Source organism: Alosa pseudoharengus, unplaced genomic scaffold (assembly GCF_046254945.1).
Source record: "Alosa pseudoharengus isolate Yale_2024_CS ecotype anadromous, Long Island Sound unplaced genomic scaffold, YU_APseudo_1.1 YU_APseudo_1.1_scf_7, whole genome shotgun sequence".
In the NCBI taxonomy this organism is placed as follows: domain Eukaryota; kingdom Metazoa; phylum Chordata; class Actinopteri; order Clupeiformes; family Clupeidae; genus Alosa; species Alosa pseudoharengus.
In genome coordinates, this window is record NW_027468859.1 from 29709434 (window position 1) to 29736242 (window position 26809).

Here is a 26809-nt window from a genome sequence, read left to right on the forward strand (position 1 = left end):
AGTAGACTAAACTACGCTACTTCTCAAACTGAATAGCACAATCACCTAGGCTGAAGTCGGGTGAACTGCATTATTCTGGAAGCTTTTGCCATAATCTGCCTGGCGATTGTTGTTAGTTTCGCTTAGCTTACTTAGACTATTTATTTTTTGTGTAAGACAATCGGAGTGCAGATTTGTCTCATTGCGCACAGCGAGAGGGTCATGCGTCTCTGCTGGAATGTCTAACCTGAGATAACATTGTGGAACACCTCGGGATCTGGCTACCAGGTCACCGCTGGCTACGATTGGATACTCTTGCCATCATCCAGTCTCGGAACCGGACCCATACCTATAAGGCTTCAACATGTCTGACCGGGTCTCCGTCGTGGAGTTTATGGACATAACCAATGAGGATTATAAAGCCCCCACAACCTCAATTTTCACTACTCGGATGACCAACTGTCGGAACACGGTGACCGCTTTGGAAGAGGTGAGTTAGTTTCGTGTAGCGTAGGCTACTATGTGAAAGCTCACTGACACCCATGGGAAAGAGTTGTATCTGGGGTGCGGCTGGGTGCGTCCACGCTGAAAGCAGGCATGTCTGTCTGTTTAACTGTCTTAAGCAATCCCGTTCAGGAATGGCTTGCAATCAGCTGTGACTGCATTACTTCCTGCTTGTGAAATTAAAACTTTGACCCTCATCATTCACTTTTTGAGGTGTATCCCTCGCCCTTTAGGTAAACTCTTTGGATAAAGCACGAACTGCTCAATTGTGGTAATCCATCAATCCATCTGTTCTTGAATCAGTCTGTTCTCAAATTCGTTTACGTTTCAAACTGGATTGGCATACTCGGCGAAGATCTCCAGTTTTGAGCAACGGGTGTGAAACGTTGATAGAACACTACTGCGAGTCTATACATGTCCAGGCGCCATTACTGTAAATGGATAGTTCCGAAAAATATCATGTTTATTAATCTCACTCACTATAGTTGTGCGTTTAAAGTAGCAGCTGTTGAAACTGTACATGCGTAAGTGCTGGAATTTTTTGCGTGATGGTCTTGAGTCGGACCAAAACAGCTATCCACTCCAAGCACAGAAAAGGGTTTCGCTTAGATCTGCCGGATTCACTTCTGCACTTCCAGTCATTGTGTGTAAGAAACTGTAGGGCACTTTAAGTCCAAAGTACAACTCGGATAACACCATATGGTGTTAAGTGAACTTGTGCAAAAACAACACTTTCATGAAGTGGTAAAATATTGTTAATATTAAACTACTGCTTATTTATATTAGTCAGGAGTAGGATTAACAGCTTAAGTTTACTTGAGGGGCAGCCAGGCATCCTGGCCATCAGGACATGGTTGGGCATGTTGGCATTCTCTTTGTGTTAAGTGACCTGAGGGTAAAGGAAGTGACCACTGGAATCAACTGACTTCAGATGCCCTAAGAATGCCTTATGCTTTTTTTCTTTGCAGCTCTGCCTGAAGTATTACAACATCAACACAGATCTGTCTCAACACCCCCCCCCCCCCCCACACACACACACACACACACACACACACACACACAAGGAAGTCCCGTTATAATAATAAAATGTGGTCATTTAGATGTAAAGCAGTCATATATCTGGTTGCAGACGGGTCAGGCTGCTAAGCCATGCACCAGGCAGTTTGTTGTGAGCTCTCTGCCCAGCACACCCTCTGTGTAAACAGAGAGACAGAGCTGTGTGGTGTGGGCTTGACAGACATGACACAGAGACTGGGAATGATGTGGCTTTGGACCTTGTCACATGACAAGCTGCTGCTTAGCATCACCAGTATCATCATTCTCTCTCTCTCTCTCACTCTCTCTTTCTCACACACACACACACACACACAGAGTCACACACACACAGTCACACCCAAACACATACATCACTTATTATCTTATGATGAAGGAGTATCATAGCTGATAGCTGTTTTTCCTACTCAGTGCATGTTCCAACCACAGACACATAAAACATGTATTTGCAGTCTCTCTCTCTCTCTCTCTCTCTCTTTCTCCCCCCCTCTCTCTCTCTTTCTTTGACTTATAACACTCAAACACACAAATGTGCACACAAATACCTAGTGGATACTTAAACCCCAGCAGGAACTCCCACTTCCAGTCCTACGGTCAGCTCAGCTGTCTCTTTGGCTTCCTGCTGAGGCCTGCCTTTGAAGCTCTCTCTCTCTCTCTCTCTCTCTCTTTCTCTCTCTCCCTCCCTCCCTCCCTTTAATCTGAGCAGAACATGGGAATTGTGGGATAGCTCCTCCGGGCAAGGGTCGGCAGGTTTCCCAGCATGCTCTCTGGCAGTCCGTTCCTTCACTCTTGTCTCAGCCTGTACCTCTGCACTGACTGTAGGGTTCCTGTCCCAACCTGTATGATTGTCTCACACTGTTTCTCTCTCAATGTATCTTTGTCTCTCCCTCTTTTTCTCTCTCTCTCTCTCTCCGTCTCCCTTTCTGTCTCTTTCTCTATCTGTTACTGTTTGTCTGCATTGACCTTTTTCTTTGTCATAATGGAGACCACATCAATTTTCAGATGGCCCATTTATCCCCTGTGAGAGTTGTTTTGAAGTCTGTGTCTGTGTTTTCATAGCTCTTTCAATGTAGAAAAAGCTCCTATCCCATATCAACAACACATGGGACCTTGGTCCTGCAAGTCAGTTTGATTAGTTTGTCAGATTATCAGTCTCTCACACTGTCAGTGAATCATTCAGTCACTAATGATGTCAGTTGTGACAATCACTGATAGAGATCTGCTCTTGAACAAACAGAAGGTAAGTGGACGTCCAGTCTCAAAATACTGTCCGTCTGTTTGACACAGACATGCAGGAAGCAGGTGACAGATAGCGAGTCTGATTTATTCATGCTGCACATGGGTAAAAGGGTGTGATTTCATAGCCCTGCCTATCTAGCCTTTCTATCAGTTCTTCCCAACACTGCTGTGTATCTGAGATTAGATGACTGATTTATCAGAATAACAGAATGACCAGATGAAGGATTCAATGACTATGCGAGAGACTGAAAAACGGACATATCATTAAGCTGTTTTCTGTAAAAACAGTTTTGTTTTATGCTGTTCTGTTTTATTCTGGACTGTGTACTTCTAAGACATATGTTCACACAGCTGTTGGGTGTGTGTTTGGGAGAGTTCCACAGTGAGGAGTTCCACATTCGTTCCACAGGAAAATGAAATGGAAACAGTGCAGTTAACAGTTAAGCACCTCTGCATTCGTCAAGTGAAATGTGTTTTGGTGCGATTGATGATGTACAAGGATGTGCACAGCCCACACAGTTCACACCTTGGTTCACACACTGTAAAGTCACATGCACAACAGGTGTGGGAAGAAAGAAGTTTTGGAAATGTCATCATTGGAAAACATGTGCATGTTATCAATTACATTACATTACATCACATTTGGTCAATAATAGCTCCAAGCTGGCCATGTCTTACTCCATTTCCTCTTTGTAGTGGATGAGAGAGAATGGCACTAACTTTAGTCTGTGTGGGAAGTCACTGAGGACTTATCAGAGGGAACAACAGCTGGGCTTTTCCCATGCAGTTGTTTCCACGGTAACTGACTGGGCGCCCCACCCCGCCTGGCCGTGTTTTGATAGTAGCTGCGAGCAGCGTGGCATGCCAGGCCAGCCTGTGGCTGGGGTTATGGCCGCTGTTGGGGTTGCCCTGGTGCTGTGCCAACTTTGTTGCTGTGGAAACAGCGACCGTAGGGCACGGTAACGTTAGAGCTAGCAAGCAAAAAGTTAAATCCCCTGATAGAGAGAATTCCCATACAGTGAATCATAATACGGGAGAAGATTAGAGAGGGTTTTTGACAGAGCGGTGGGTCTATAGAGGTGGGAGTGCCAGTGAGACAGAGAATAGACTGTTTGTGTGTGTCTGCGTGTATGAGTGGGTGGATGCCTGGATGTTGTTTTAAAGTGATCACACGTCATATGTTATGGGAAATAATTTGTTTGTGGGTATTTTATGCACCCTCTAACAGACCTGTCACCTATTTTTACCATTACACAGATTATTTTGAATATGAGGGACTGTTATGGAAGTATATATCATTGTCATATATTATCATATCCAAGTCAGTTTCATCTTTTCCCCTCTGTTATCTTTCAGTGATGATGTGTCTTTGTTTTCTCTCTCTCTCTGTCCGTCTGTCGTCCTGTCAGGCTTTGGATGTGGACCGAGGTGTTCTGCACAAGATCAAGAAGTCAGTCAAGTCCATCAGCAGCTCTGGTCTGGGTAAGTGCCAGGAAATGACTCTGCTTCACCACTTACCAGACTCAATGTGATGGAATCACACACACACACACACACACACACACACACACACACACACACACACACACACACACACACACACAGCATTATTAGGATGCTGAATACTCCATTTTGAGTCACTGTTTTGGGTCCAAAAGGGGCACCAGTCATCTGAATTGGTTAACCAGTCTGTGAGCAATACAGACTGTCGCTGAGTCAGTAAGCCAGGCAGCCAGCTAGTTTGCCTGTCACAAAAACAGTATACAGTAAACAGTATACTGTATATGTTTTCTTGAAAGCAGCAAGTGCTGTAAGATGTGTTACAGTATTACAATGCTGCTTTAGATGCAGAATAGTGTTGCCATCTAATTTCATCTAATTTAGAGACTTTTTCTTCTTTGAAAATTATATATTTTTTATCATAACAGTTACAGACTGAATAACAGACTCAGAATACAATAATAAGAATATCAAAAAAATGGAATAGTATCTACAGTGCCTATTAAAAGTATTCACACCCTACTTTTCTACAAAGAAATGTTAATTAATAAAAAATATATCATGCAAAACAAGCAATTGCGTATATATTCACCCCCCTTGAAGTGACTGACCTAAATCCACAGCGGTCCAGCCAATTGGTGCTAATTGTCTTACAATTAGTGAAATGGAGATTGCCTGAGTACAGTGAATGTGTATATAGTAAAGTAATATAAAGACACCTGTGTCTAGAAGGTCCAATCACTGGTCGATCAGTACTCCTGGCTATAATTCCACCATGAAGACTAACACTCAGAACATCTCAAATACAAAAACATTTGGAAGTCACTGAACATCCCTTGGAGTTCAGTGAAGTCTATCATTAAGGAATGTAAGGAATATGGCAAATGTGCAAATGTTGCCTAGAGCAGGCCGTCACCACAAAGTGAATCACCATTCGAGAAGAATAATGGTGGGGGAGGCCACCAAGGCACCTGAACAAGTTAAAAGCTTCAGCAGCTGAAATGGGAGAAACTATGCATACAACAACTTATGCATAGAACAACTTCATTATTGGTTTGCACTGTTGAACACGTTTTCTGTAAAGTACCTTCACAATGATCTATTACGTTTATCCACTTACAAATCCCCTTTGACACCGAGCCGTACTTTCACTATTAAAAATAGCTCAATGCAGCCAATCTAATTCCCAATCCCTCGAAGTGATCTTGGCAGTGGTTCACTCACTCTACTAATGGAGTTGCGACTAATGATTTTTTGACTGCTCTAGGAGAATTGTGTGACTTCAATACATTTCAGGAGATATTGAGAGATAATCAGGAGAGAGAAGAATGTCCATGAAATAGACGGGGTCTGTAGAGACAGAACACAGGTAAAAAGGGAAGGAGGAGACCGAGAAAAACGGTCACTCCACATTCCGCTCATTCTACCAACCCGCAAGAGGACGTGTCTGGACAGGCCTCTCTCCTCACATCTCTGCTGCTCTCAGCGTCTAGTCAGCTAGCTTTCATCTATTCTACTCGACTCACCTCCAACTCTGTCAGTTATCTCCTACACCTTCCCTTCTTACCTTGCGTTCTCTCTCTCTCTCTCTCTCTCTTTCTTTTATTATCTTTTTTTATTTATCTTTTTTTCTTTTCTCCTAAATCCCACTACGGTCTGGCCAAAGCCCTTGGGGCCTTCCACTGTAATCCAGAACAAGGTTCATCAGCCTCAAGCCAGCTATTTACACACGTCATTCTCAGGAAATGACGAGTAACTACTCTGTATACACCTGCAAATCTGTTGTAAATGCTGTGTTCACTTATCACTCCAAGAGAGGGGGGACCAGACACTGCACGTTTTTGACACATCTGTACACAGGCAGCTGACTAAAGTCCTACACTCAATGTGTGTAATGACACCCCAGGCTAAGCTAATAATGTAGCCTACAACTGTAACAACAAGTGAACAAGTTGCTTTCCTTTTTTGGCCTGTCTAGGTAGTGGGAAGTCATAGTGCTTGTGTATGTCTAATCTCCAATGTTCAAAGCTTTTAGGTTGTGGAGATGCTTGTACTGAAACAAATGTCCCACGTGTAGTCTATGTACAGTATGCAAGATTGCTGCCATGCTGCAGGCTTCTGTTTATCTTGTGACTCCCATCACGCTCTGGCGCAACTGTCCTCTAGTTTCAGTTCCAGTTTTTAATGTGCTCTCCTGTGGTTCTCCACAGCCAGACCCTTTGTGTTCTGGCTGGGTTACTAGGTCGCGGTCCCTTAAGCTTTGACCCTGAGCAGCCTAGTGCTAGCAGAACAATTTACACATTCCACAGATTAGAAAGTGCCCTGGGGCATTAGTGAAAGATTTTGCAACGAGGGCTTGTGGTGTGTAGGTGGATGTGTGGCCATTGTGGTTTATCGTTTTATGCCCTTTGCTGTTTGTTCAAGCACAGTTTTAGCCCTGAGGTAAACAATGGTCCGAGCGTCACAGAATTTCCATTCGTTTTATTACAGGATGAGGTGGTCATAGTGAACGATTTCCTATTTTTACTTTACTTCATGTTTTTTTTAGATGGCCTGTTTTCTCACAAATATTCAGTGCAGAAGTGGCCACATGATACTCATCTGACCAGCCTCTTAGCTCATATTCTAAATTTAAATAGTGTTGATGTTTTGTAGACACCCGTCACCCAAAATACGTTTTCCACAATTCCTTAAATATTGTCCTATCTAAGAGTATGGTCTGACTGTGGCTATGATCGGCGCTAGGAAGACTAAGGTTGTTAATTTCCAAAGCAAACACACACACAAACTGACAACAGATTCTGTGCTGTGCTCACACAATGAAATATAAAGTAAGTAAACTTGGTGTAAAGATGCAATAGATGTTATCTGATGCAGTTGTGTGGATGGAAAGATAGAGATAGATAGATAGATAGATAGATAGATAGATAGATAGATACTTTATTGATCCCCAGGGGAAATTCAAGAAACGTGAGGTTATATTACTACATCTATTTCTACACATTACTACATGTATTAGTCTATCACTTCATCTCTCCTGCAGGTCTTTGTTAGTGTGCTGCTTGATCCAGTGTCTCTCCTAGTTGACACAAAGCTCCTAATGCCACTGTGTGGTTGTGTGTCGTTGCAGCACATGTGGAGAATGAGGAGCAGTATATCCAGGCGCTGGAGAAGTTTGGGGAGAACTGTGTGTACAGGGATGACCCCGATGTCGGTTCGGCCTTCCTCAAGTTTGCTGTGTTCACAAAAGAGCTCACCGCCCTCTTCAAAAACCTGGTATGAGGTTACTGTTGGCTGAACTTCACTTCTCATTTCACCCCCTTGTTCTCATTTTCTCTCTCCATTGGCCGTTTGCTTTCACTTGTTATGTCTCACATGGTTTGTATCTCTAGATCTTACCTATTATCACTTCTCCAGATTCTTGTATATCTTTCATTGTCGTCAAAGATGCCTAGCAGAGAGCTCTTAGGACAAAAGAGCTTGTTGTTGGATGAGGCTATTTGATCATTCAAGAACCTGCTAATTTGTCCTGAGCACAATGCAACATGCAAAAAAATAGGGATCTTGTTTTTCCATTTTACATAAATGTGCTATGTGCTTTACCTACTGAGCAAAAGGCTTTGTAATCTTCCTGTCACTATGTATTTAACTGTGGTAGCTGAGGTCTGTTTTAGACTGTGAGGTTTATATTACCAACCTCAAAGTTTATTTTTATAGTTTAGTGAGGAGAGCCAAGGGGCTGGGGTGTAATCTCACCCAAGCCTTTAATGTAGCATAGTGGTGAGGAAGTCTACCGTTTTTAGACTTCATGCTAGCATGTTTGCTTCCGTCTGATATTGCATATTCAAGCATGGTGAAGGAAAGCATGGGGTGCTTTGTCAGCTGAAGTCACAGTCTATGCCTTTCTCTGTTTGCAGCTGCAGAATATGAACAACATCATCACGTTCCCCTTGGACAGTCTGCTTAAGGGAGACTTGAAGGGCGTGAAGGGGGTATGTGGCTTAGCTGTGTGTTTCGCTTGTTTTCCTCTCATCATCTCATGTTATTTTCAGGACAAATGAATAGTGAAATAGTTCAAGCACACACCTTATGTACATGGCTAAATACAACCTTACTTACCTGGCAGGGGAGATACCATGATCAAGAAGGTGGTTCACCTTTGGCGAGGCTCTGCCATTGCACTTCAGCGGTAGCTGACCCGAACGAATTCCCCAAATGTGGGAATCTCGACTGCATAATTTGTGGTAGTGGGGGACTGCGTTCGCGCTCTCCCCTGATATTAGGGGGCAGCCGTGGCCCACTGGTTAGCACTCTGGACTTGTAACCGGAGGGTTGCCGGTTCGAGCCCCGACCAGTGGGCTGCGGCTGAAGTGGCCTTGAGCAAGGCACCTAACCCCTCACTGCTCCCCGAGCGCTGCCGTTGAAGCAGGCAGCTCACTGCGCCGGGATTAGTGTGTGCTTCACCTCACTGTGTGTTCACTGTGTGCCGTTTGTGTTTCACTAATTCACCGATTGGGTTAAATGCAGAGACCAAATTTCCCTCACGGGATCAAAAAAGTATATATACTTATACTTAACCTCTTATGTTCTTATTTATCACCCCCCTGCTTCTGGCTCCATGTAATATTTATGGTCTCTTTTTATATGTGGTTTTCACAGGACTTGAAAAAGCCTTTCGATAAAGCCTGGAAGGACTACGATACAAAACTGTAAGACATAATGGTTTTTCTTCTGCTTCTTCTTCTTGGCTTGTACAGCGAGCAGTCAAACACTTTGGTCTAGACAAGTTTCAGTTCAGAGTCTATTGACAAGGCAAATTAGCTGATGGTGGTTTATACTTCAGTTTAAAGACTACGGTAGTTGCCAGTGTAGTGTTTACTGTTCAGTGCATTAGACTAGAACAAGCAATTCATATGGTTTAACTAAGGAAACACCATCATGTAGTAAGTTAGATTTATACTGTATGCTGTATGTTACCTAATAGCAATGTGACTCATTTGAGTTCTACAAAATGCTTTTGTCCCCTAGCTAAAGCTTACTTTAATTAGTCTAATGAAATGGAAAAAGCACACTCAGAAAAAGCACACTCACTCACACCTTTACCTAGACCCTCTTGGATGATTGTAGTGGCACTATAACAAGTCCACGGTTATCAGGTAGAGGGCCAGGCCTTGTGTAAACACTCATTCTGACCGTCAGCGGGATTTAAATAAGGGCTTTGTTTCGGTCTCTGACTTCCCTTTTATCCACAGGGTTTCAAAACAAGAAGCCGATAGTTGGCTGAGTCTCAGATGCATGTTTAGCCTCTTTTATGTGTGTAGGAATGTGAAGTGGCTTGACCTATGACTTCATGTTTCAGGAATGTGCTCTGTGCTTTATTGACTCATGTTGAAAACTGTAATGTTGCCATAGAAAATCAGAGAGGTTTAAAGCCACTCTGTTGGATATTGTTCAAAAGAGGGTCCTTAAAACAGCTATTGTGTAGCTCTTGACTTTCAACATCTCAACATGAAGTTTGACCCTCCAACCCCTCACATAGCAACAAGATTGAGAAGGAGAAACGGGAGCATGCAAAGCAGCACGGGATGATCCGAACGGAGTTCAGCGGAGGAGAGATCGCCGAGGAAATGGAAAAGGAGAGACGCCTTTTCCAATTGCAGATGTGCGAGGTACTGATCAAGCCTGCAGTACAGCTTCCAGCCACTAGGGGCAGAATTGCCCTGCTGATTGATTTCCTTCTGTGTCAATGAACCATAGTAGGGTGTGGGAGATAGCACCATTAGACACCATTGCCAAAAAGTATAACCTTAGCTACCCCCCAATGATACAGTCATGAAGTGAAAAAGGGAAAGTATTTAACTATAAACCACAATGATACAGTTCCTTATGTTGCCATTTGCTATTTGTTTTGTCTGTATCTCAGTATCTTCTCAAAGTGAATGAAATCAAAGTGAAGAAAGGTGTGGATCTTCTCCAGAACCTTATCAAGTATTTCCATGCTCAGTGCAAGTAAGCCACAGTGTTCCTTTCCATCATTTTATACTGTTTCCATCCTCTTATACTGTATGTCTTCATTATTGTGTTTTATTAGGGAATGCTTATTGGTCATTTATGATGTATAATTGCACCTCATAAGTGTAATTACAGTGAGAATATTTATCTTTAATGTCACAGCTTCTTCCAAGATGGTCTGAAGGTGGTGGAGAGCCTCAAACCTACCATGGAGAAACTCTCTACAGACCTTTCAGCAGTAAGTCGGGTGATCGTATTGTTCAATGCTAAAAAGAGCAACAATGTCAATGGGATTTTTTTATAAGCTGTTAGGGCTAATGACAACAACTTATGATTTGCTCTGTGACAGATTAAGTAGAGCCAGGATTGGTAGAGGAAACAGTATACTTGGCCTATAGACCTGATTTACATTTACATTTACAACATGACCTTTTGCAGAATCCTTTACTTGTAAAAAGGGTTCTTAATAAACAAATTCACAGTATAGTCACAAGGAATGCAGTGGAATTAAATTGGTATGTCCTTTTTGATTGGATTTTGTTTTATGTCAGAGGAGATCATAGGAGACTTGGAGAGATGCTGAGGAGAGATGCTATAGTAAATGGCCTTTTGAAAGTACAGAGTCTACTCATGGCCATATATAGTACTCACTCTAAAACCTCATGTGGAAAACAGTCTGAAATTAGTCTGCGGTCGACCCAGCAGGCTTTGCCAACACAGATAAGGGAACTGAAGGGTGCCAAGAAGTGCATGGGTTCTCCCTGTGGAAGTAGTGAAAATATCAAAGTAGTCAAGGAGTCAAAGAATATGCATATTATGCATAGTGGAGTGTCTATGTTGTTCTTCTATACTTTCTTTGCAGATCATGTGTTAGGCAGGCAGTGATAGGCATTAAAACTATCGTTGTCTGAGGGTCCCAGCAAGCAAGAAGTAAATTCACAGTGTTCTATGGGAACAAAAATTAAATCTCAGCCATTGCCATGGCTTCTTCTGCTTCTTCTTTTTGGCTTGTAGAGCGAGCCGTTCTTGCCATGCCAGAAGGTGTGCACCACAGCATGTGTGAATGTGTATCTTGTGATTTGCTCTGTGACAGATGAAGCAGGGCCAGGATGGGGAGAGGAAACAGTTGGCACAGCTCCGGGACGCACTCAAGTCCTCCCTGCAGGCAGATGCAAAGGAGGTGAGCGGCGTTTTTCAGAAGACGTTGGAAAAATGAGTAATGTCTTTCTAAAATGTTTCCAGTTGTTCACTTATGTTATCGGGTTGGCTCTTTTACCAGGATGCCCAATCCAAACAGAATCCTGGCTACAGTCTTCATCAGCTCCAGGGGAACAAAGCCCATGGGACGGAACGTTCTGGAATGCTGTACAAGAGAAGTGAAGGGTAGGTGGGCCTTTGTTGAATCATGAGTTATAACTGTGTGGTATCCATTGCCATTACACACATATGCACACACACACATATGCACACACACACACACACACACACACACACAAACACGCACACACTGATCAGTTCTCTCACTAATCGGCTGCTTGTTGTCCAGTCTGCGAAGGGTCTGGCAGAAGAGGAAATGTTCGGTGCGGAACGGGTTCCTCACCATATCTCACGGAACGGTAAGAACACATTCAAAGTGAGGAGTACTATGCATTCTCTAGCTTCTCTCACCCATCTATCTGATTTATCTGTTGATCTATAATATACCATCTCACACCTTTATGCACCTAGCTTCCTTAATCTTATCACATGTTTTTTTAATCAACCATTCTAATGTAGGCAAACAGCCCACCCGCCAAATTGAACCTGCTGACCTGTCAGGTGAAGCACAACCCAGATGAGAAGAAGAGCTTTGACCTAATCTCACGTGAGATTCCCTTCTTTACACATATTTCACCCAGCCATAGACCTCTGAAGTTCACTTACAAAAAGGAGCCAAAGATGCCATATGATGCCATAAGAAAAATCGCAAGTACCCTGATCTCCTTATATGGGCAAAGATTTTATGTAGGCGATCTTCAGAGGTCTACTTCACCAAAGAAACATGGATTACCAAAGCTTCCACACAAGCCTAGTCAGAGTGAAGCTGCTTCTCTGGTAAAATATCAGGTGGCTGGACCCGTATCAATGTCTGTGAAGCAGAAGAAGCATATGAAGTCCAACGATGATACTTCCATGATGTTTCCCATCAATTTCTGTATTAGGTCTGCTATTTAGTTAAAGGTTGTATCAGCGATGGCGGGGTAACGTCACTTCTGTTGACGTTCAAACAAAACAGAGAGCTAGCTCGCTACTTTTTCCCCCACCTTCCCGTGCAATTGAAACTCTCCTGAATGCAATCTTGTCGGTTATTGGTTGGAACACTTTATTTTGCCTTTAAGACACTTGTTGTTAGCAATTGTTTTTGTGTGCAGATCTCAGAGCCTAGGCTGCCTATAGAGACGCATTTTTTTGACGGCCTGCTTATGGGGCGGGCAGCTAGCGGATCGTTAGGGAAGATTAGATGAATGTGATCATTTATGTTTGGGCCTTTTTTGGGCCTGCAATCGCTGATACAACCTTTAACACTGTTGTTCTCTCCTCTCGTTTGTCACCCAGATGACAGAACATATCACTTCCAGGCAGAGGATGAGGGAGAGTGTCAGATGTAAGTGGCCTTGAATCATGTTCATAGAGCATGTGTTCTATGTTCTATATTCTGTGTTCTGTTTTTTACCATTTGCATTGTGTGTTTCTTTTTTCTTTCTTTTGTTCTTTTTTTCTTTCTTTTTAAAAGCATACTTGTTTTATCTATCTGTTTTTACTGCATACAGTCATAAAAACCCTTCTAGGGACAAGTGTCATAAATTAGCATTAGCTATAAACACCATGATACTTGCATCAGATAGCTGTTTTCAGTTATGTGTATACTGCATCTGTACCTATCAAATAAACTCTAGTAATAATAATAATATGATAACACTGTTGACCTCTTATGATGCTATAATAAGATGGAGACAGGGATCTGGTAGTTCACCTGTTTATCACCATATGACACTGACATGTCAAATTCTGACATAATCATATGCTTCCTGTCATAGATATTGATAATGAAATGATCAATGAAACTGTGAAAACAGACAATGATCAAACAAATGATGGTTTCATGATACAATGATTGATTGATTTCATAGATGGATTGATTGATGGACATTATGATTGTTTTGTGTCTGTAGTTGGATCTCAGTGCTACAGAACAGTAAGGAAGAGGCTTTGAACAACGCTTTCAAAGGTGACCCTGAGGAGAGTGGCGAGAACAACATCGTCCAAGAGCTGACCCGCGCCATCGTTGAGGAGGTCAAAAGGATGAGCGGCAACAACGAATGTTGTGACTGCGGAGCGGCCGGTGAGAAACTCTTCAGGGTTTACCAGGAAGAAAACAACACTGTTTTGGTTTCCTAGGTCAACTGCTAGAGAATAATGATAGTTATGGGTGTTGTTCGGGGGATGCCTTTGTAATAATTGACGTAGGTCGATTTGGATAAAAGCGTCAGTCAAATTAATAAGCATGAAGGGAAATGGTAACACACCTGTTATTATCAACAGCCAGAGGCCATAGTGAATGATGGTGTGTTGTTTTGTTTCTATTTCAAGCCACAAGGCCCCCTGGGGAAATAGACGTTGTGTTTGATTTGTCTCATTGTCTCATCAGACTGTAGCCATTAGTGTTGACAGGCAGGTTCGACGGGGTTTTTCCAGCGAGAGGATACCGTAACTAGCCTGTCATGACTCAATCGTGAGTTGGGCTGCTTGTTAATGAAGGTTAAATGAAGAGGTGATGATATAATAGCAGGACCTTCCCTGGATGTTTGTTTGTGTCTCAGAAGCGTTTCAGTGTCAGTTCAGATTCAGTTTCAGGGTAAAGTTTTTCAGGGTAAATATGTCTGTTTGTCTCTCAGCCTTTCTCCCCCTAAGATAGAGAGGAAACTGCAACACCTTGATAGATTATACTGGTACAGGTGCTTCTTTTGTGCAGGACAACTTCAGAGTAACATAAAAGAAAGTTTATTTATAACAAGCAGTAGCAGGAAACAGCAAGTTGGGTGTCCTGACTAATATTTCAGATAGTTAACAAGGTTACTCAGTGGGTCACCACTTCCTGCTTCGAGCTCATTATAAATATGCTGTGCTTTCTACAGAGTTACTCTGATGAAAGTCTGACTGACCAAAACGTTGGTTTATAAATAAACCGGAGCAAGCAGTGTTGCACTTTTCTTTTCCGTTACTCTGAAGCCTTTCTCCTTCGAACCTCTAGAAGATTGTTTTTTCTATATGCCATTTGACACCCAGTAGGCGTGCTTAAAGTACCTGTTCCTTAAAGTACCTGACACTCCTTTCGGGTGTCAAAGGTGAAATCGCCATAATTACGCTGAAGAAGGGACGTCTGTGGGGCGATTAAAAAAGTGTAAAAAAGAACTCTGAGAGCTATCCTTTATTTCTAAAGTTTATTTTGATGCTCATGAGGATTTAGCACTTAGGTGAGAATATACTAAGGTGTTAAGGGTGTTAAGTCCGGTTATTAATGCTGCAAAGTATCAATTCAGTCTGGGACTTGATGTATTGACCTGTATTGATGTATTCCCCTAAGATCCAACCTGGCTCTCCACCAATCTTGGAGTGTTAATCTGTATTGAATGTTCTGGAATTCATCGGGAGATGGGGGTCCACTACTCCAGAATCCAGTCTCTGACATTAGACGTCCTTGGGACCTCGGAACTCTTGGTAAGACTAGAATCATGCTTGTAAAATCTTTGTGGAATTTTTTCATAAATTTCATTATCAGTGTGGGAAATCACCTAAAGAGTCCTGCACTGCTAGTAAAGCTGTTTTTTGTAACAAACTACTCTGGCCACCCCTCAGCTGGCTAAGAATATTGGGAATGCTGTCTTCAACGAGGTCATGGAGGCTAATCTGTCAGCAGAAGATGTCTCGAAACCCAAGCCCTCCAGTGACATGTGAGTGACATGACAAGCCACACTCATAATATTTCATTTGAAGTCGGCATTACAATTTGAATAGTCTACAATGCATTTATTATGCTTTATTCCTGGTCTGTAGGCTATACTATTTATGTCTACCAGGCTTGTGCAAAATTCCAGAATTGAATTGAAACTGGCTCTTAAATTCCAATTCAATTCTTGAATTTCACTTGCATTTCAATTGAGGTAGCAAACAGGAAGCAGAATTGCAATTCGAATTGTGCACAACCCTGATGTCTACTAGTATAGACATAGTAGTTATGCATGAAAAATGGATTTTAATGCATATTATCTATTCATAAAAGGAATAAGTACCTTATATTTAGCTATGAACAATGTACTGTAGGCCTACTACTTTCATGTCTGTGGCCCTGTGTACGTGTTGCAATTTGTAAACGTATTACTTATATTTGTTTCTGAATGGAAATATGTTGGTTTTTAATCATACCACAGATGGCACACTGGATTGTAAAAATGTCATGTGAATGTTATTTGCTCTTCTATTGTGGCACGCAGGCAGACAAGGAAAGACTACATCACCGCCAAGTACACGGAGAAGCGATTCGCTCAGCGCAAATTCGCCGACGCCACGTCCAGACAGCACGCCCTGCGGGAGGCCGTGCGGATCCGCGATATCCTCACCCTGCTACAGGTCTTCGCTGAGGGAGTGGACCTAATGGAGGCCATCCCCCCAGGCCAACATGAGCATGTGAGTGAGAACCCCATCCCACACCGTTGATGACTCCATATCTGGGCTGGGTAGGGGCCAGGTTTGCATCATCTGCTGGAATGTTATACATTTATGTTTAGCTATGGCCTTTTGGGTGAAATTGTACCCACTGGGTTACAAAGGGACTTTGGATGGTTTCCTGTAAATGTCTGAGCTAGTATTTTAAGTGTAACAAAGAGTTCATATGAAGCACAGTGTGTCTGCTCTTGAGGTAAAACATGGAGAATTATTTTGGTGAAAAGAATAGGGGATTGAGTTCTAATCAGTTTTCACAGCTGCAATGATACACACACACACACACACCGCATCGATGCATTTGAAACTGACTGAACAGCCTTCTATTTGCCCCTTGTTATGGAATCTCTCCCCTGACCCTCCAGGAGCCTGGCGAGACGGCCCTGCACTTGGCCGTGCGGACGGTGGACAGGAACTCCCTCCACATCGTGGACTTCCTGGCACAGAACAGGTAAACTACGGCAGCCAAAAAGGGTCATGTGTATGAGGAGGGTTTAACATTATGCATTACTGTGACAAGGAAAGAATGGAGGATATATGCGAGGGAAATGAAGTCGATATGAAATGATAACAGAACTTTGAATGAACCTTTGGTCTGCTGTTGACAGCCATGAGATTTTATTGCACTGCTAGTATATTTTGGCACTGGGGTTATGCACTGTATGGTAGGGCTGGGCGATATGGACCAAAACTGATATCCCGATATTTTGGGGCTGATTGGCGATATACGATATCGATACGATATTGATATTTCAAACAGAAAGAGCGAAGTGCTTCACATATTCACTCAACACAACAATTATGACAACACAGCCAGTTTTAATTATATTAATTTCAGACTGCTCTAACAGAGCTGTGCAAAAAAGTGTAAACAATAACATAGGCCTACAATAGGCATAGGCTACAGTTGCTCTGATAAAGCTGCGCAAATAACAAAAGACCAAAAGTTGACCCTGACTGACAACGCAGGCCTACATTGTATTGCACAATGCAATAGGCTATTTTGGGCACAACAATATTGAAAAAACCTGCAGTTTTGTCACACAATGCAGTTTTTTTTACCTGTAAGGGTTTGATAGGGCCTAGATGACAAGCAAATGTAGACTATGATGGCCTAGACATATCAACAACAAAAAAAGTTTTAAAAAATTAGCCTACTTAAACAACGTAACTGAGTCACTCATCAAGAGTGTGATAGACGCTACCGTCGTTTTGTATGCGTTCATTTTTGCATGTTCCGGTTCGTAAGAAAAATCCCTATGCACGATTGAATGGGGTTTCAGGAATCATAAAAAGTTATGCCCTAACTGCTTGCGAGTCGCGTGCATATCCTCTTAATAAAATCAGCGTTTAGGTTGTCTCCCTGAGGACTTTAGATCTGCTACTGCCGCTAAACGCAAGCATTCATCAGTGTATTTAAATTAGCTAGGCTATGTACCAAAAATGACATTTTACCGTGAGTCGAAGAGCTGTAGCTGCTAAACAGTGTTGTAACTTAAATCTGCGTGTACAAAACCGCTTGGAGCTCCAGTGGAATTTTGATTTCATAACGAGAATTCTCGGTCTAGCCGTTGATATGCTGACGGAATAGGCATCAGCACCAACCTCTGATCAAGGTAAACAAAATCTGACTCAGTGTCCGTCATGTTTGAAAGTTTGTAGTGCTGCGAGGGAGAACGTGCACACCAGGGGCGCAGTTGAGCAGAGCTGCGGCTATCTGAATAGTCTGAACGTCTATGGTCTGAACACAGAAGAGCAAGTGGCTTTGATAAAATGGCCCATTATTTGACATAATACCGGTATTACGATATTGTCTCAACTACATATCGTTTTCAAAAATATATCGGTCGTAGTCGTAATACCGATATATCGCCCAGCCCTACTGTATGGGTCTGCAGTGCACACACATTGTCATATACAACATTCTAGATCATGCTCATGTTTAAACTGTGCTGTAAGTTGAGTACTGTCTGCGCTGTTCTGGGTTTATGAATTTGTTTGTATGTGTTTTTTAATACGGATGTATGTATGTGTTTGTAATATGGATGTTTGTATGTAATATGGATGTTTGTGTGTGTTTTAAATATGGATGTTTGTGTGTGTTTTAAATATGGATGTTTGTGTGTGTTTTTAATATGGGTGTTTGTGTGTGTTTTAAATATGGATATTTGTATGTGATTTAATGTGGATATTTGTGTTTTTAGGGTGTTTGTATATTTTTAATATGGGTGTTTGTATGTGTTTGTAATATGGATATTTGTATGTGTTTTTAATATGGGTGTTTGTATGTGTTTGTAATATGGATATTTTTATGTGTCTTTAATATGGATGTTTGTGTGTGTTTTTATTGTGGATGTTTGTATGTGTTTTGTGCAGTGTAAGCCTGGACAAGCAGACAGGCAAAGGGAGCACAGCTCTGCACTACTGCTGCCTGACGGACAACAGTGAATGTCTGAAACTGCTGCTAAGGGGGAAGGCTTCTGTCGCTACAGGTAGACAGACATCTGAGTGTTGAGAAGTAAACCATAATGATGATGAACTCCAACAAAGTCAAACAGAGAGGAGTGTTCACTAAGCAGTGTCAATGCAGTGTCAGACTGCATTAACGGAGAAGAACATCCGCTAACAGATCGAAATTCTATGAAAACAAGCAGTATAGCATTATTGTTTATAGTTACTGCTAATATACTTATATTTAAGTTATACTACTCTTCTGAAAACAACTGTATACTACTGTCTACGCTGCACTATATCTTTTGTCCTGTCAATGCACCAACTACTTTTTATATCACATTGCACTTTTCTGCTTTTTTGCACTTCTGGTTAGACACAAACTGCATTTCATTGTCTCTGTACTTGTACTCTGCACAATGACAATAAAGTTGAATCTAATCTAATTGAATGAACTCACGACTGCAATCTCTTCTGCTCGTTTAGCCAATGAAGCAGGGGAGACTCCTCTGGACCTGGCCAGGCGTCTCAGACACACTCAGTGTGAGGAGCTGGTAGGTACTTGGGGATCAATAAAGTATCTATCTATCTATCTATCTATCTATCTATCTACTTCTCCTCAGAAGAGTGCTGGGAGTGGAGTGCAGCAGTCGAGTGCTGCAAATGCTGCAGGGTCAGCAGTATCACATAAACTGGTATTAGGAGACTAGAGCTGTGAGAATGGTGGACATGAGGAAGAATTCTTTGTCATATATTGTTGCTGTAAGGCACTAGTCTGTTACATTGGAAGGTTATGAAAGTGGCATATCATGTTGACTACTGTGTGTTGATTGCATGGACAGTGAGGGGTATATCAGTTGCTCAGCCAGCAAAAGTGATGCAGAAGCCTTTTACCTCTGTCATCCTCGCTGTCAACACTGACCTCAACCTACCCCCCTCCCCCACCCCCCCCAATCTGACGACCTATTTTTTCCCTCTACTGTGATTGACAGCTGACACAGGTACAGACAGGCAAGTTTAACGTCCACGTGCACGTGGAGTATGAGTGGAGGCTCCACAACAACGACCTGGACGAGAGCGACGAGGAGATGGAGGAGAAGGTGAGGCGCCAGGCGGAGTAGAACACAAATAGAAACAACAACACTAACAACACCGCTCCATTTCACTTGCACTTCCAACCATAGTATACAGTAGTCCTCCACACCATAGTATACAGTAGTCCACTGTGTTTATCAGAGGGAAACAATGGCCAAAGATGGAGGAATAGAGATCAATTCTTCCTCGATTCTCAGACAGCTGTGAACTTGTTTCACGGTGTAAATGGTTCACATTGGTTCACAATGTGCACCTCAAACACTTTCCTTGCTCCCAAAGGTGATGTAATTGTACAATTGAATCACTTTTGGGAGCAAAGAAGACCGTTTTTGGATTTCCTTTATTATCCGGCGCCTGTTGGAATACCGTATATAGATGTGTGTGTGCGCTTTCCCACATTACACCTCAAAGGCCTTAGCGTTAGACCTTTAAGCGTTTGAACTTGCTTGTGGTCTGCAGCCCATCCCTCAGGGCCGGCGAGAGGAACGCCCAGTCAGCTGTTTCGTCCCGGGAAGCGGCCCCATGCAGCCGAACATGGCCTGTCTGGCCCGTGACGCCGCGTCGCTTGTGGCCAGCAGGGAGCGCCAGCGAGGCTACAACCCCAGCATGGTCTCCAACGAGACGTACGGCACCATGTTGGACCTGGCCTCCCCCCCGCCCAGCGCGCCAAGCCTGCCGGGCGGCCTCGCGGTCCCAGCGGTCCCAGTGCCCCCACTCCCGCCACGCAACCCTGCCAAAGGTAAGGAAGGCACCGCTCAGGTAAACGCCCACAGCTGGACACCAGCCACCGTGGAGGTGATGGGTTCATCACCATCGATTGATGGAATGATGGATTCATCATTCGTTCTGAGACGGCAAGCTTCATGTTGTTCTAAACCAGTGTTTCTCAAACTTTTTTAGACGAAGGACCACTTAACCAATAAAAAAGAAATGCACGGTCCACCTAGCTAAAAAATAAAAATTGTAGACCTACTTCAACAGTATATTAGCCTACACAATAAGCCTCCTCACTGAACCACCTTGCTTATTGTCTTTGCACTTTGCTTATTGTGTCAGAGGATTCATATGATTTAAACGGGCATATCTTACATAGACAGTGTTGCAGAACTGTTTGGATTTACATACAAGTTGATTCAATATTGCAAACAACTCATCTATATTATATTTTACCACGTCTGCTCGTGCACCACTTTGGATAGCTTACGGACCACACTTTGAGAAACACTGTTCTAAACATTACAAGACTGACTGAAGAACAGTAATGTGACGTCCAGGAAGATGCTGTGCTCCAGTGTGCTGCTGTTGTTGGGCGTTATTTCATGTGTTTCTATGCGTATGTTGCTAAATGGCTGGTTGGTTGGTTTGACTGGTTGTTGGTTGGCTGCAGGAGCAGGAGCAGGAGCTCCAGGTTCGACGCCCAATTCCATGGAGTCCACTGGGAGACAGAGGTCTGCCTCAGACCCCTACAACCCAGAGACATACATCCCTATGAATGGTGAGGGCCTCCAAGAGCATTCTCAGTCTCACAGATGGCTCCTCAGTGGAAAAATGCACTCAGTAACAGCATTTGAGGATTTGATATTTCATTTTTTATCTATATGTTATATTTCATTTTAGACCCTGGGCTTTTGTGACAGGGTATAGTTTTACTCGTTTACTTGTTGTTAGTTGAAGTTGGGTGTGTTGTTTTAGGGGGCGTGGTGGAATATGGATTACTCAGCATGGCCTTTGGCATTGACATGTGAAGTGGCATTGCCCATAGTTCTATCTATCTATCTATCTATCGAAGTTCTCCAAATCTCTCCCTCGCTCGCTCCCACAGTTGTTCCTCCGCCGGCTCCACCTCCTCCCGTCTCCAAGAGAACAGCTACGGCGAACAAGGGCAAAATCCCCCCGTTGCCTCCTGTTCCAGGCGCCCCACCGCTGCCCTCCCTCCCCCACGGGGCTCCGCGCTTGCCCCCAGCGCCCACTCTGCCCCCGGCACCCCCCTACAAGCCCACCCCACCCCCCCCACCAGCCCACCGGGCTTCTGGGCCCAAATCACCAAGCGGGTATGTGGGGTCATGGATGGGTGTGTGTGGTTGGAAGTTGTCTGTTTTGGGTTTCATTACATTATCATGACATTATGTCATCCTGTAACTGTATTTATAAGTTAGTATTTGTTGTTTACATGGGTTGGTTTGTTTGTATTTTCTAACAGTACATTTGTAGAACTCCAGATATTCCTGACCAAAACCCAAAACACAAAAAAAACAGACAACCCATTGACTCAAACGCACTGTTAATTACACTGTCAGTGACAAACCTTCATAGTTTGAAAGGGGGTAATCATAAATAAAGCTTCTATATTTACTTTTATACTGTACTGTACATCCCAACTTTAAATAATATCTGTTCAATTTGATATCAAAGATTACATTCGATTTATAAACTTCCAAACATGAACAACAGCAGTTTCCATAAAATTAATTCGGGTCACTTTCACTTTTTCTAAGGGTTTCAGCTATCCATACGCAATTCAATGTTGTTATATGGAAAGCTGGATCTGCTCCAATGCTGTGGTAAAGTATAACCACCAGTAGAAATGGGAAATCCCCACTTCCTCCTTCTGGAAAGTAGTCCAATCTTTGAAAGAACTAACAATGCCCCCACCCCCAACTATTGTTTGCATGTTTGACTCCAAACACAATGCTAACAAAACTGACAGTTTTCAGTTTTATCTGGTTCTTCATTTTTTGGTCTATTGTCCACTTGCATAAAAGCTGCCATTGTAAAAGCATTTTGAGTCAATGGGTTTTCTATTTCTACCTAAATACAAAGATACAATTTTGAATTGCAGTAATGGGCCATTGGGATTAAATTGGAAAAGCTTTGCCTGGAAAACTGCATATGAGCACATTCTTGTGATGCTTGCTATAGGTAGTGTAACTGGGCTTTTGTTTTTTTGCAGCAATTTAGATGCCAGTGTCACCAAAGGGACAGCCAGGCGTCCCCCACCTTTAGACAGAGGTATTAACAAAGAAATATTTTAGAGTAATTACATATCACACAGTGAATTACATGTCTGAACCGTCTATATTGATACTTGTTACATCTAAATGTATTACAGTTTTTCTCAGTCGCTTTGGTGCTTTTCTGAATGAAAATTCTCATAACTATTAGTTCAACCTCCACAACATTGAGTCATTTGTGCACATCATAGTAGCAATTTCTCCTTCCTCTTAAGAAATTGCAACTGCTTTTGTATCAGTTGCTTTGTCATGTCAGTCAAAATGAACTATACTTATGGATGCTGAATAGTCGTTCCCAATACAACTAATAGTCTTAATTTCATTGCTTGAGTCATTACATACAAAATTGGTGAACTAGTTATCAAATTCTGTCACAATGCTGTAGAATTGCAAAGAGCATATACAGTAAAACTATGAAACGTACATATTCAGTGTGTTGTACTCACTGGTTAGCGCTTAGCCAGGCGCAAGGCCACGGCTGAAGTGCCCTTGAGCAAGGCACCTAACCCCTCACTGCTCCCCGAGCGCCGCTGTTGTTGCAGGCAGCTCACTGCGCCAGGATTAGTGTGTGCTTCACCTCACTGTGTGCAGTGTGTTTCACTAATTCATGGATTGGGATAAATGCAGAGACCAAATTTCCCTCACGGGATCAAAAGAGTATATATACTTACTATACTATACATACATACTACAGCAATTTGTAACTTTACTGTAGTTTTCAAATGGCTGTACAAGTACTGTATAATGCTGTCTTGAGCATTTTCAGGTAGTGTCATCGAGTTCTGACCTTTTTTTGCATGGGAAAACACTGAGAGCTAACTGTAATGAAAACATGACAAAGCCATTTGACTATCTTGTTCATAAACGATGGTGTAAAGACTTCTCATTTTGATGACACTGGTCGTTTCATTGACATAAATACTTGCTTTTGAGGAATGGACTATCCATTTTGAGCAAATGACGTGCTTTTGCAGGTTATCCACTAGGATTTGCAGTTTGCACTAATTGTTTTGAGAAATGCACTAACTGCTGTGCAAATGTTAATAGTGATGTGAGAAAAGCACCAAAGCGATTGAAAAAAACTGTAATATTAACCAATATTTAATATTGTAAACCAAAATGGTGACATCTGTATTGCTGATGTGATCTCCTGTTGATGTGTGTAGCCAAGGATATCCCAGCTCAGCCGCCCAACACAGAGCCACTGCCCTCCTCTCCCCCAACCCCAAAACCCAGGAAAGTCCACACAGTGAGTACACCCTCTGAAATTAACACTTGTGTTACTGTTGTACTGAGTTCTTTGCCACACCGGTAAGAGCTGGATACATGTGTGACGTGCACTTTCAGCAGGAAGCGTATGGGTCACTAATTTCACTTCACTAATTCTGGAACGTATCCTGTCCAGTCAGCCACGCATGACATTTATGTCGTGTAATCATATACTGTACCATCAATTATTAGTCAAAGTTTTACATACCTCTGTGTGTGTGTGTGTGTGTGTGTGTACAGAAACATAAGACTCGGAGAGTAAAAGCCATCTACAACTGCAAGGCTGATAATCCTGACGAGCTCACTTTCAATGAGGGAGAGGTGATCGTGGTGGACGGAGAGGAGGACCAGGAGTGGTGGGTGAGTAAGAGCAAACTCAAAACACAGAGTGTATGTTACCAGTGGGGTATACTACGAAGCACGTTAGACATATAGGCTATCTAGACATATCGAGGGTGGCTACACAAAGCCTCGACTCAGGGCCAGGGGTATAAGTTGAATGATCCTAAGATAGCAGTTATGTGATATGTTTGTCAAACTAGGCTTTCAGCTCAGATCTGTGTGCGTTCTCGGTGTTAGGATGATGTTGGCCAATCGTGAAATGTGAGGACACACAAGACTGTCTATATTAAAAAACAATTACTCATCAGATGTTGTATGGTATGCACGTCCATAGTGGCATATTTGCACGCACAACACTATTAAAGCGCATACGAGATCCAAAATGTTTATAGAGGCGGAGGTCCACCTGTAAGATATATGACAGAATCCTACACGTGAGATAACTTCGTTTTTCAAGATAATTGATTGCTCAGTGGGCGGTAGTTTTACACGATTTGAGCTATAACTTAGCACATAACCTGCTCCCGACCAGGTTTGGTGGGCAGCATAAGACACCATGGTGATACAGCGACGCTAAAATAGAGCCACTTTCGTGTCACAACATACCCTGGCCTTGAGCGCAACATACCTCGCTAACCCACTAATCGAGATTCGTAGTATAGCCCACAGGGTTGCTTAATTGCTTACTCACAACCAAATTAGTGACGAGACACGGATCCTGCCTTTTTTTCTCTCAATTTCTCAAGCACACATACATAAGAAAATCAATAGAAATACTATTATAAGATCTTAGATCCTCCACTAGATTTCAGATTTGAGCCAGGCAACTGGCACTGTGTCACAGTGTGCACAAGTGGAAGTGATGCAGTGAGATGTTATGGTAAGAGTGTGTGCCATGGAGGTAGTGGAAAAAAAGTGAACAAAGATATTCACTTTGATACAAAGATATTACCAGTGCAAGAATGGAATAAATGTGTCTGATATAAAACACAAAATAATAAACAGCAATAGAAATGAACTCTACAGGTTTTTCTCCCTCAGGTTGGCCATATTGACGGGGACCCCAACCGCAGAGGAGCATTCCCCGTCACGTTCGTCCACGTCATCTCGGAGTGATCACCTCACAGTATCAATGTCGCAGGATTTTATACGTGGATTGGAAGCGTGGGAGAGAGGGAAAGAGAAGACAAGAAACAGAGATAGAGATGTCCAAAAGACACCATTGTTTTCTCACAGAGGATAAGACATTTTGCCTCTCCCCATAAGAATTGGCATCTTACAGAGATCATCATTCTACTTTATACAAAAACGTGTTCAGCAGCAGAATGTCTGTTTTCTATGTACCGGTACTTTGGTCGAAGAAACGGCCACCTGCTTTCAATTGAAGTGACAGCCTGATGGATATTTATACCCCCATGACACATGCAGACTAAAACAAGATGAGCATAAACACTGTAATGGCACTAAATATTACATCCTGTAGACAGTCATGTTTCTAGTCTTTTCCTACGCGTTCAGGGCAACATCTGTAAATCAGTACTGATATACTGGTCATGAGAAGCTTGGATGCAAACACAGGTCAACAAGTGGGACAGTGGCATATTCCTTTATTTGCAGTTGATTGATATAGTGTTCTTCTATCTGCAACACTTCCCATTTTAGAATACTTTTGAGATTTTGACCGAAGTTGCAGAGCAACTGTAGTATTTGTACATTATTGTATTGCCTTAAAAACTGCACCTAAAAAGACAATTATTTTGGTTTGTGTGAATCGCCTGTATTCTTCAGGGACAGTATCATTAAACTCATTTCTTTAAGTAAACATTGACTTTGACTGATTGTCATACATATTTCACTACAGCTCCCAAAATGCATCATTAGCAGATGTTCAGGTTCCCTTAAAACCCCCTAAAAAATTATTTTATCTTAAAATAACATTTCCAAAATTATTTTGATGGCACATACTCTTACTAGGGCAAACGGCACTCTTAGCAGGTCTTATTGCTTGTAAAACAGCCATAGGAAGCTGCTGCCCCCCTCCCCTCCAAAATCAAAATGGAAAAGAGCTGCTACTTACAGGAATTCAGAGGAACTCTCTTTTGACAGACTGCTGTCGGTACATTCCCTCCATATTGTATTGGAGTTATGTTTATAATTTCTTGCAAAGATGCATATTTAGTTCATTTATTATTGCGCTTCTCAACTATGGGGGGACCCCGAGAGCAAATCTTCTTTAGTGCTGCTTTAAGAGGGGGAGCACAAACCCTACTCTTTGTAGCAGAGGTTCACAACAAGCTACCGAAATCAATAAGTTAAAGGTATTGTAGATTTGAACAAGAATGTCTGCCTCAGGGATGTAACGATTACCGGTATAATGGTAAACCGCGATACAAATTTTGACAATAACAATTACCATTTTCATTTCAAATATAATTATCACGGTTGATTACCACGGTGTGGAAACCGTGTGTTTAATCCTTCCCAGCTTCATCCGAGCCGGCTTTGGACATAAAGTAGGCCTGGTACAATAAAACAAAACTGGTACCCTACTGATTCTGTCGTCTAATTGATGGTTTTAACTGCAATTCGGATTA

General features: G+C 42.5%; 1 protein-coding gene and 1 non-coding gene across 3 annotated transcripts; both read left to right on the plus strand.

The window, feature by feature from the left end:
* LOC143110416 (arf-GAP with SH3 domain, ANK repeat and PH domain-containing protein 2-like) lies at positions 1-26037 on the plus strand. Of its 2 annotated transcripts, none has more exons than XM_076273308.1 (28): positions 1-469; positions 4185-4257; positions 7406-7551; positions 8193-8267; positions 8935-8984; positions 9815-9944; positions 10199-10284; positions 10450-10525; positions 11381-11467; positions 11567-11670; positions 11834-11903; positions 12064-12151; positions 12883-12931; positions 13500-13669; positions 14912-15045; positions 15184-15278; positions 15819-16011; positions 16413-16498; positions 18424-18539; positions 18985-19052; positions 19491-19598; positions 20053-20332; positions 20981-21088; positions 21416-21644; positions 22544-22602; positions 23771-23853; positions 24114-24233; positions 25257-26037. In XM_076273308.1, exons 1-28 carry the CDS (start codon positions 344-346, stop codon positions 25329-25331), a joined length of 3084 nt encoding a protein of 1027 aa, XP_076129423.1. In that variant the 5' UTR covers positions 1-343; the 3' UTR covers positions 25332-26037. The 2 variants fall into 2 exon arrangements, with proteins under 2 accessions (XP_076129423.1, XP_076129424.1); XM_076273309.1 differs by having other exon boundaries at positions 20987-21088.
* Positions 8387-8551, plus strand: LOC143110899 (U1 spliceosomal RNA). Its single transcript, XR_012984456.1, has one exon. It is a non-coding gene; the product is annotated as a U1 spliceosomal RNA (small nuclear RNA).
* Positions 26038-26809: the final 772 nt, after the last annotated feature.

Bases quoted from the DNA above. Each gene is read 5' to 3' on its own strand.
- LOC143110416 (XM_076273308.1), top strand. From the start codon at position 344: ATGTCTGACCGGGTCTCCGTCGTGGAGTTTATGGACATAACCAATGAG. The intron at 21,645-22,543 runs GTATGTGGGGTC...GTTTTTTTGCAG, and splicing joins GGGCCCAAATCACCAAGCGG to CAATTTAGATGCCAGTGTCA. The intron at 22,603-23,770 runs GTATTAACAAAG...TGATGTGTGTAG, and splicing joins TCCCCCACCTTTAGACAGAG to CCAAGGATATCCCAGCTCAG.